Raw genomic sequence first — 11,449 nt, forward strand, 5'->3', positions numbered from 1 at the left:
AGAATCCCATGGACAGAGGATCCTGGTGGGCTACAGTCCATGGGGTCGCAAAGAGTCGGACACGACTGAAGCGACTTAGCACGCACATACATGAAGAACGCTTGTTTTCTAAGAAACTGTGATTCCTGGGAAGGCCGCAGATGCGGGTAAGACGTCCTGCTTGGGATGGTCCTGCCTGGGTTCAGATCCCCCCGCTGCTCTCGGCCTGTGTGAGCTTGCGTAGCTCACTTCATCTCTATAAACCTTCAGTTTTCACACCCGGAAAGTGGCCACAGTGGTGAGAATGTCCGCTCGATCAGGTTGTTCCGAGGACAGGATGAGAAAGTCTTCGGAAGCCCTCAGCGCCAAATTCTCAGGATCTGTTCCCTAGCACGAGTGATTGCTTCTCTTTATAATAATGGAATTATTCGAGGGCCAGCCAAACATCGGGCAAATACATATTCCCAAATCCCTCATTTCTCCCCCCAGGGGAGCGTTTGAAAGTTGTCCACATAATAACCTACTATTTTTGTTGCTGTTTTAGACCGACCCAGGGGGAATGCACTCTGCTTTTAAAACCACTGTCCTCACCCGGCGGCAGAGAACAGCCACTTCTCACCCACTTTCCTTCTCCCCCCAACCCCCCAAAGCATTTTCCAAATCCGAACAGTGTTCCCTCTTTTGCTCCAGGCTTTTAGTTTGCAGTGAGCTTCCCAACCAGTTTCAGTTTCACTTAAGCTTCTGGCAGCTTCTCTACCGTAATTAAAGTGTTCTCATTTTCCCCTGAAAACTTCCCACACGCCTCGAGTTTGAACACTGTCCTTTCCCGACCCCTTCAGGGGTTTGTTTACGAGAGTCTCCGATTGCCCGTTTATGATAAAGATGACGCTCCAGGCCTCCCCATCCGCAGCTGTTCCGCGAGGACAACCCTTCCCCGCTCGCAGCTCCTAGACCCAGCCACGCCTGCAGCCGAGGCCTCCGTCCAGGAAGTAATTTCGGGGCCGGATCGGGCCTCCCTCCCGCGCTGAGCCCGGCTCGGCCCCGCCTCCGGGGTCCCAGGCCGGCGAGTGGCGCGGACGCGCCCCGCCCCCCACGGCGCCGGGCCCGGGCCGGGGGCGGGGCCGGGGCTGGGGGCGGGGTCTGGGCGGGGGCGGGACCCGCGGCGGGTTTCGCTACGTCACCGGGAAGTCCCCGTAAGACCCGAGCGCGGGCTGCGGCGGGCGCCAGAGCTGCAAGGTCCCCGCAAGCGCGCAGTTTAGTTTCTCCTGCTCCGTGCGGACCGTCGGCTCCGACCCGTTTGCCCCGCTTGCGGCCCGCGTCCTGCAGACCCGAGGTGCTCGGGTTGCATCCCTGAGTTGCCGGGGTCTACCGGCGGCCGTCTGCAGAGATGCCTGGAAGGAGGTCTCGTAGGAGCACCCAGCCGAGCCCCACGCGGGTCTCAGCAGGTAGGGAGAACTGGGGCCCGCGGAGATTCTGACCGGGAAGGGGGCCGGGGTCGCTGTTTCGGTCCGGGCAGGGGCAGCCCGTTGTTCCGGGGCCTAAGAGCCGGGCGGGACCCGCGCCCTGGCACGTGCTTTAGGGGCGCCTCCGGGAAGCTCTTCGGGTTTAGCCCGGCGCGCTGGCGGTGGCGAGGGAAGGGGCGCGCCTTGCGATGGGGATGCTGCTGCGTGTGAGCGGGGTCTGGGCGCTGGGGTCTCTCCTTCGCCTGCCTTCCGTCTGCGCTCGCCCGCGCCGGGGCCACGCGGAGAAAGTCATTGTCACGGCCGGGGGCGCCGCTGGCGCTCAGCGGTTCCCGAGACAGGCCCTTTTCCTCCGGGGTCCAGGACCTTTTGAGGACCCTTCTCCGTCTGACGGCTGTCTCCAGCCCCAGCACCAACAAAAGCGATAATAACGCTTGATGCCGTCCCAGTTCTGCAAAGGACGGATGGAGGGTCATGGAAGCCCCGAAAGGACCAACGAGGTCAGAAGGCTAGAAGGCCTGGCTTCTTAGTTAAAAGTATAACATTTTAAGAGTAGGTATTAGTTACAGAAATGGCGTAGGAAAAAAAACAGGGGATGGTCCACAGTGTTGTTTAATCCATCCCTTCCTCCGCCCTTCCCCATCCATGTAGCTCCATTAAGTAACTTCAGGTCAGCTGCCCTCCTCCCCGCTTTTATAAATTTTATCAAACAAGGCAGACGTCTGCTAAGGAGCAGTAGCAAAGAAGTAAGACCGTGGGCTGGAAATCCGTGTGGGTCATACTGCTGTTACCTCAGACGGTATCGGGTCCCTTTTAAACTTAGTTTAATTTTAGGGGGCCCCTTGGGCGTGCAAATGAAGTGGTGCATGGCCAGTGTGGCCGTGGCTAAGTTGGCACAAGGCTGTTCTGTGTCCCTTCGGAGGGAAGAAGCTTTGTCCATCTTTTGTGATGTCCAAGAGTTCTGGCTATGTTGCAGAGAATTGCATAACCTTAACCGTCGAACTGAGCCCCCATTAATAAGGGATAGCAAAAAGGTCCCTCTTAAACTTGATTAGATGGTAAGACATAAAAAAATTGAAATGTAAGTGACATATAACATTGTCTTAGTTTTAGGTGAACAGCGTAATGATTTGAAATATGTATCAGTTGTGACATGATTACTGTAATAAATTTAACATCCATCACCACACATAGTTATGTTTTTTAATTAATACATTTATAGATGTAATAAAATCATTAAGGAAGCAACTAGGTGCTGTTTTCTCTTTTTTTTTTTTCTTGATGAAAGGGATAATTTTTTCTGTTACAATTCAGGGCTTTCAAAACGGTAGGCTGAATAATGATTGTTTTTTTAGGATTGTGTTAGTATTTCTAACTCAACTGAAAAGGACATGTCTTACTAAATACTTTTCCGAATGCCTGATCCTATAGCCTATAAAGAAATATATCTTAGAAAATTTATTAGGTGTCTTGTTAGGGATTATTAATTTTTTTTTTTTAGGAATTATGAAAATTTTACCTAGCTCTTGTAAAAAGAGAATTTGGTTATTTTGAGCCTAAATAGGGTATTTGCAGGGACTGTTTACAAAGTAAATCAGTTTTTAATTTGTAGTCATAATGGTTTTTAGTGATCATGATCATGATGTTGAAATGTACCAAAAAGAAGTTGAATTGCTTTTTGCACTACCCAAGAAAATCAGTTTAGGTTTGGTGTTGGTTTCATTTACTATAAAAGTTTACTTAGAAATTAGATGATAAATATTACTTTCTCCTTATATTCAGCTTATTACAGTATCTTAATCTTAAAAAATAGTAAACACGTGAACTAAACATTGTTTGTTTTTTTGCTTCACTCATCTCCATAGAGGCAGTGGATTGGTACAGATTGGGAAGAACTTGTTTTAAAATTTTAAGTTATTTTAGAAAATGTGGACTTAATTTTAGAATAAGCTTTTATGAACTTGAAAGAGTTGTTTAAATGAGGATAATAATGCATTTAGATTTACATATTATGAGGGCATAATCTGAACTATGAATTATTGCCATTTACAAAGTGAGTTGTACTTGAAAATAACATAAAAGAATTTAACTTTTCTTTCTCTAGCCAATCTTAAGTGATAAAGAAAAGGATGACATCACCTGAGGCTGTGAAACTCACTCACTCTTTGTGGTGTATGACATAAATGTCTATATTTGAAAGTAAGATAACATTGCTTCATCCAGGATGCTCAAAAAAAAAAAAAAAATCAAGTTTATTTTTGCTTAATTATTTCTGTTTATGAGTCACTATATGTTTGTGTATGTCATGTGGTATAAGTTGCTTTTCTTTCTTTACATTCAGAAAACAAGTGTACATAAAGTTAAGATAATGCTTTATGGGATAAATACTCAACTTGTCCTTGGGATGGGTGTATTAACTCTTGCCGGCTTCAGTTTGCAACGTCAGTGTAACTGATACTTTGCTTTCCTTTTCAGATCCTGAAGTTGAGTGTGCTCTTCAGTTGAGGAGAATTGGAGATAAACTGAATTTCCGGCAGAAACTTGTGAATCTGATATCCAAACTCCTCCGCTCAGGAACTTGACTTAAGAAGCTTTCCAATGAGGAGACTCCTTTCAAAAGGAAGATTCCTCAGTAGGTGCAGATTTCATCAGAAGATTCCCCAGTAAATGCAAATTTCATCAATTAGCGGAGAGACTGCTTTGTAATGGAGAAGAACGTGAAGGGAACTCTCATTTGCTTTTGAATGCTCTTGGAAACGAAGATGGATACAACACACTGAAGATGGATACAACACACTGAAGATGGATACAACAACACACATGAATTTCTGTCCGAGGTTTGCCACAAGTCTTGTTTGGGATTGGAGAACATTAAAAATCTACTTTGTTCATTTTAAAACAAGAATGGAGGAGCTTTGAACATAGGGAATCAATTCTTTATACGTTTTGGTTTTGTTTAGAGACTTGTTCTAGTATTTTTGCTGAAGGTTGCTGCCCAGTGTAAGAGGAACTGACAAATGATTATAGACTATGGTCGGGCTGAGAAACAATATATTCCATGTTTGTTTCTACTTTTGGGTGACAGTACCAGGACACTGTAATCTTTGGGTTTATATATATTATTTTGTTAAGAGTAAAATTTTTCTTTTGAGAACACTGAATGTGATAGTGAATGTTAATTTCATAGGTCACTACATATAAACTAATTTGAAAGTTTCTTTTGAGTTAAGATGTATTGTTGTTTCTGTTCAGAAGACCTTTTACTAAGTGTGTTCCAATGAGCCTCAAACTGGGAAGTGATATGCTTTGAAAAAATCTGAAGTGTTACTTGGTGCCAGTGAAATTCTTGCAGAAAAGAAAAAGAAGCATGGGGATTTTGCATAACTTGGAATAATTTAAAAAGCGATAGATTTTTAATTGCTGTAATTAAAACTTGGTAAGATGAATATTCTAATATAACTGTTGATAAGAAAATGAATGTTTTTAAAGAAATTTCTAAAATCTGTAAAATGTCCTTTCTTATACTCAGTGTATATTGTATAAGAGTGATCTTTTAAGAGAGATTAAGCACGTTTTCATAATTGAGATACATACATATATTTTTCAAAAGGAACAGATTGCTCATCCAGAATGAAAATCCCATTTACATACATATGCATAACTTCATCTGCAATATATGTATTATCTATCTATATATATAGTGTTAGAGTAATAGGTAAGACAGGCTTCATGAATTCTTTGTTTTCAATTATTAAAAGGCCAGGCTATCAACAAAACTCCACAAATATATAAAAAAGAAATAATACTGTTATGATTGAATTTCAGCAGGAATAATCTTATTTATTTTACTTATTTATCATTAAACTATTTTTTGTTTCGTTTGATAATAAAGGTGTATTTTGGAATTTTGAGGCGAGGGTTTCACAGCTACTTGAACTCTTTCAGGAAGAATGTTTTAATATAGGCTGTAGTCACTTTAGATGAAAAATTACCTCAGCATGTTTTTTCTTCAGTATTACTTAAAGCTGTTAGTTTATTTAGTTGCAAAGACTTTTTTTGGGGGGGTGGGGCATTATCTGCCTAGAGGAGAATGTTTTGCTGTGGATATTTATGGTCTATAACTGTATTTATACATATATACAATTAAAATTTGATACTGTAGCTGTAACCTATTAAAATTTACCATCATTCTTTTCTGTGTGTTTATTTTTCATCGTGTAAGCTACTGAGTGTTCGTTGTAAAACCAGAATATTTTCAGTAACCTCCATGAGCAGTTACCTCCTGACCAAACCACCTCTGCCCCAGTCCTGTGGTGGGAATAGGTTCTACCGGGACATTTGGCGTGATTTCTGCTCCCTAGAGACTTAGGCTTTAATTGGGAAAAGAAGTAGGGAAAAATAGGAAATGAATGCCAGGCAGAGGTCTCGAGTGCTGCCGTGTGCTGCAGATGGATGCCTGGAGACTGAGGCAGGCGGTGGAGACTCATGGTCTAACCTAGAGGTTTGCTGAGGCCGGGGCCCTGGCTGCTCCGGGTCTGCCTGCCAGGCGAGGGGACTCGGGTGCTGTTTCTGTAGCTGCCCTGAGTTGCTGCCTCCCGCCGCCCCAGCCCCGTGCAGCAGGTATTGCATCATCTGCAACTAGTCATGTGCTGAAGGAGGTGTGACCCCAGCGGCCTTCCTGTCTGAGCGGGAGGGCTCCAGAGATCCCCCTGCCTTCTCGCCTCTGCTGCAGAGCCGCCTCCCCGACCCTCCCCTGCCGGCCTGAGTGTGCTGAGGTCCTGGGATGTGAATCGCCGCCCTCAGGTGCGGAGAGAGGAAGGGCCGCGGGGGAAGGCGGCTGGGGGAGCTGATGGCTGCAAAACGGGTGCGGGGAGCCTGGCTTCAGAAAAGGTGGGGCCCGTGTTTGATGGTCTGAGCATTATTCTCTGAGAACTCCCATTTTAAAAAAACTTTATTTTAGAGTATAGCCAATTAATGTGATAGTTTAAGGTGCAGAGCAGAGAGACTCAGTCATACGCATACATACATGTATTCTTTCTCCCCCAAACCCCCTCCCATCCCGGCTGCCACGTGACGCTGAGCAGAGTTCCATGTGCTCTGCGGGAGTGTGTACATGTGGATCTCAAATTCTTAACTGTTCCTTCCCTCTGGTAACCATAAGTTTGTTCTCTGTGAGTCTATTTGAGAACTCTATTTAAATGTCAAAAAGTTCTCATGATGTCCACATAATTGTATCTATTGACCAACAAAGAGCTACTATGAATTAAAAAATACTTTTTGATTTGCACTTAGATTTAAAAGAAAACCTCAATAGTCTCTATTTGGGAAGAATCTATGTATCTATCATCTATCCTGTATCTAGGAATGAAACAAGTTCTTCAGTCTAAAGATGCTGGGCCCTGTGATTATGGGTTTTAATCCCTTGCAATAACTGCCCACATACATACACCACGCTGGGCAGGCACGTTATAAATGGTGAGAAGTCCGTCAGACTCGTCACACCTTTGTCAGAGGGGAAGACGACATAAATGGTGAGAAGTCCGTCAGACTCCTCACACCTTTGTCAGAGTGGAAGACACCCCAGAAGATACACCTTGGAAAGAGAACAGCGACCGAGAGTGAGGATGCAACAGCGTGGCCCACTTTGGAGTGCTGCGGCCGGACGCTTCCAGGCGGGGGTCTGAGAGTCTGCGGAGCTGTGTAACCGACTGAGGCAGCCTGTCTGAGTCAGTTACTCCTCTGCAGTCAGAGACCCGGATCGTCAAGGTCCCTTGTGGTGTGAAACGGAAAACGGGGTGACAAAGATGCCTATAGAAGGTCTTGCATCACACTTCCTACTCGCCCCCTTATTTCAGACAGGATTCAGAGAGAACTGAAGGGTCTGCAAGAAGTAAAAGCATGGATGTAAAACGCCAAACCATCCCAAAACAACAACAAAAAGAACCAACTACCACGCAGACTCTTCCCCCCACACTGATGGTAAGTCCTGGAGGAAGTCGTGCAGGGACTTCTCGGACTCATAAATGTTTTCTGGGAAATGAGAATTGCCCGGGCATCCTGGCTTCCCTGATGATGACTTCACTCAGTCAGGCCTGCTTCTTATATGAGGCTGGAAATAGCTGAGAGCACCTGCCAGGACACACCTGGCCGCTTAATCACCTGAGCATTCTTACGTAACAGGTCATGGTTCAAGAGCAAAACTGTTGTCAGGGCAATGCAGGCACTAGCAGGAGCTTCTCCTTTGAGGACTTTCAGAAACTGTTTACTTCCCTGGCGGTTGGGATTTCACCTTCCAGCGTGGGGATCGGGGAGGTGGGGTGTATGGGCTGGATCCCTGATTGGGGGGTGCCGGTGGGGGGGCTGGGATTCTAAAGGTACTACAGCCAAGAGGTCAAGGCATGGAACAGGGGCAGTTCTGCTCATGGGTTCAATAAAGGCTTTAAAAAATTGTCCACATCCAAAAAAAAAAAAAGTCTGAAAAAAAGAAATTGCTTTAGTAAATTCATGGTGTGATGGTCACACCTACCTACTGTCTTCTTCCAAACTGGCCGCTTTTTAGAAAACCAAAATGTCAGAAAATTAATGAGAGTCGTAGATGGAGATTTGGAATTCCTTTACTTAGAAGTCTGGGTCTCACACTGCCTCCTAGTCTTGCCCACTCTGAGATTGCACATCACACGGAGCCTGGGTTGGGGTTTGGGTTGAAATTAGAATAAACAAGCCAAAAAAAAAAAAAACCTTGATACATCTAGTGTTTTTAAAAAAAGGCGTTTCTCCTTTTGGTCACGCTCTCTCACTAACAGTCTCTGACGGAGCTTCTGAGATTTGTTTGTTCCCGACTTCACATCTTTATCCAGCTATTTTCTAAACCACACATTTCTTCTGCCCACAAGGGTCACTGGCTTCTGGCGTTGGAGTCAGTCCGTTGTTTCACCACTTACTCTTTGGGGAACTCTGGATAAATGACTTGACCCCCGTTTTCCTCTAAAATGGTGTAAAACGCACCCATTTCAAACCATCTTGAAAATCAGATGAGGTGAGAAAGTGCCTGACTTCTGGCTCACTCACGCTCTATGCGTGTTCTTTACTGTCAAAACGGAGGGTTACGTACTAGCTTCTTTACCAAGCTATGGAAGATCTTGTGCAACTAAGGTTTCTAGGCTAAAATGAAACCTTTTAAAGGAAGGCGGTATGGCAGTGTGGAATTGGAGAGGAAGTGGCCATTTTTCCCTTAATGAGGCACCTGCTTTTAATTTGTGACCTCTTAGTGACGGCAGAACATTTATTGCCACCTCCTTCGTGTTAGATTTCACGAATATTATTGAATTGCCCGAAGCCCCTTGTACATTTTCATATAAAAATTCACGTCTTGATTTACACAATTTCATCTCAAGAAATAGGAAGAAGAACTGGTCTGGTTAGCTCAGACTAGATTTTGGATAAGGCTGTTTTCAGTGGTGGGGGGTGGGGGGGCAGTCTTTTCATCAGGACAGAAGGCAAGACCTGCCTTTAGGGAACTTAGGGCTCCTCTGAGTCTGTCCTCCTGTGGACAAAACTTCAAGACCAATACCATTAACATTTTTATTTATTTATTTTGTACTTATTGTTTTTTTTATTGCATGGCACTGGGAATCTGTTGCATCATGCAGGCTCTTTCAACGCTCTCCTTGGCACATGTGATTCTAGTTCTCCAACGAGGGAGCCAACCTGTTTCCCCTACATTGTGAAGTGCATTCTTAACCACTGGACCCTCCGGGAAGTTCCAAGTTAAATAACCATTTATGGATCACCCATGACGAGCTCAGCATTTTAGAAACTATGATTTTTCTGTTTGACTTAGTGCGTATAATTTGGAGAGCATGATCATCTTTCTTATTCTGTAGGGAAGGGAACAGCCTCTGGGAACCAGCCATCTCCCCAGAGTCAACTGGCCAAAGAGCAGAAGACACAGGATTTGAACCCGTGCCTTTGTCGCCTCAGAGCTCCCCTCTCCTGCCCCAGAACAGGGCCGCTTCCCACAGCGGGACAGGGGAGAGAACTCATTCCAGAGGGTTCCCCAGCCAGGGATTCTACCCCGGGTTTCCTGAGGGTTGCAGGTTGATTATTAACCCAGCTGGTGAAGGAGGCATCCCGGTAAGGGATCAGCAGCTGGGATTCCTCTCGCGCAGCTCGGCTGCGCTGACCCCCACCTCCAGCGATGGGCCCGCAGCCTCCGGAGGCTGGAAGCTGGCTCAGGTTATCAGGAAACCCGGGGGCCCGCGGGGAGGCCGAGGCCCACCGCACCCCGGGGAGGGGTTCTGTGTCAAGGGCGCAAGGAATTCTGAAATGCCCGCTCCCCGCGGGCTCGCCGGCTCCCAGCCAGCGCCCAGCCAGCGCCTCCTGAGACAGGCCCGCAGGGCGGATTCGCAATGGTAAAGAAAGGGATTCGAAGAACGCAGGCAAAACAGCAGTTTGGCGGCCCTCTTTCAGAAAGCCAGGCAGGAATTAGGAAGGAAGAAGAAATCGGTGCCAACATAAAACAAACAAATAAACAAACCCCGAACAATAGAGAAGGTAGAAACGACCCAGCCCGCGTCCTGGGTGATTCATTTGGACCTGTGCTGGGCCAGAGGCAGGGAGCGCTCGCTGAGTGGCTGTGTGGGTTATGACATCTGGTTTTACCAAGGTTACTGTTACAGTGATTCCCAGAGCCTCTGTCTTCAGGAAACACACGTGTATCAGTTCATCAGAGAGTGGAGCAGAGGAGGAAAAACGTCCTATTTTGGGGGGAAAAAAGACATTTGCAATACAATACAGCACCTGTAATGAAAGTGAGAAAAACTCTGCTTTTTTCTTTTTGAAGTTTTTACGGGTGTCACATCAAAAAGGACAGATTTCTGAGAATTGGCAAATCAAGAGTAAAATTTTTATTTAACTTTCAAAATGTGGTTATAGAAGAATATGAGGAAGTCAGGCTAATGCTTCACAGATGACTCCTTGGGGCCCTGGGAAAGTACCAACCAGGATGATAAATCTGGGCTTTTCTTCCAGATTTTAATGAACATAAGGAGGAAGAAGGGTGATAATGTGCTCTAGGTGTGGCTTACTTGTAAACCACACTTTTCTAAGAATAAGCTGGTGAATGACAAGTGTATATGTCTATATGTTGAGAAACATACTCTACAATGATTTTCAACCCAAATCATATTACAGTTACATTGGAATTCTCATGATAAATATTCCTGAAGGGACACAGCTGCTGGCCCCCTTTATCATTACATTTTACTATTTCCTCCCTGAAGACTGTGGAATGTTCCTTGGTCCCAGTTTGCCTGGGCCTCCCTGGTTTTAAAACTGAAAGTCTCATGTCCGGGGAGTGGCCTCAGTTCTAGGTAAAACCAGGGCAGGTGGTCACCCTTCTATGTTTGTGATGTGCTTGCAAGTGTACTTTTAGCTCATTTGACTCTGAGGATCTCCATCTAAGTAAACCACACCCCACTTCTTTTTCCCACTTTTGGCCCATTTGTGAGAAAGGGGTAGTTATAACTCCCAGCCCCTTGGAATCACAAAATTCATAAGGGGATTAAAAGAGATCGTGAATGCAAAGCTCTCACCCTGGCAGTTAGTAAGCTCCCAATAAATGGCTCCTAAAAAAAAAAAATACTCTGGGGGATGATAAAGAGTTTATGAAAGCTGAATGTTATCATGGTTTTATTGAGATTTTTAAGTACCTGCTGAGTGAAGAGATGGAGCAAACGTCCTCCCTGACTTATGGACTTCACAGTTGAGTTGAGGACACAGATGAGCAAAACCAGATGAAACATCTATAAATGGCCCAGAATTAATAGTTATAAGCTGTGTGAACTTGTTCACTAGAGAAAAGAAAAATGTTGGGTAGGGTCATTTGTGTGTGTGTGTTTCCCCCCCCAAGTTGTATTCAAGCCTTTATTTGAGTTCTAGTCACAACAGTAAAATCAGAAAAACAAAAAGTTATAAAGGAAGAAAACTGTCATTTATTTGCAGGTAATATG

The 11,449-nt window shown here is 45.2% G+C and overlaps 1 protein-coding gene across 1 annotated transcript; it reads left to right on the forward strand.

The window, feature by feature from the left end:
• Nucleotides 1–1,163: 1,163 nt before the first annotated feature.
• Nucleotides 1,164–5,630, forward strand: PMAIP1 (phorbol-12-myristate-13-acetate-induced protein 1). The gene is made up of 2 exons (XM_061130737.1): nt 1,164–1,424; nt 3,915–5,630. Exons 1-2 carry the CDS (start codon nt 1,367–1,369, stop codon nt 4,019–4,021), a joined length of 165 nt encoding a protein of 54 aa, XP_060986720.1. The 5' UTR covers nt 1,164–1,366; the 3' UTR covers nt 4,022–5,630.
• The last annotated feature ends 5,819 nt before the right edge of the window (nt 5,631–11,449 follow it).

This window comes from Dama dama, chromosome 27 (assembly GCF_033118175.1).
Source record: "Dama dama isolate Ldn47 chromosome 27, ASM3311817v1, whole genome shotgun sequence".
Classification (NCBI taxonomy): Eukaryota; Metazoa; Chordata; class Mammalia; order Artiodactyla; family Cervidae; genus Dama; species Dama dama.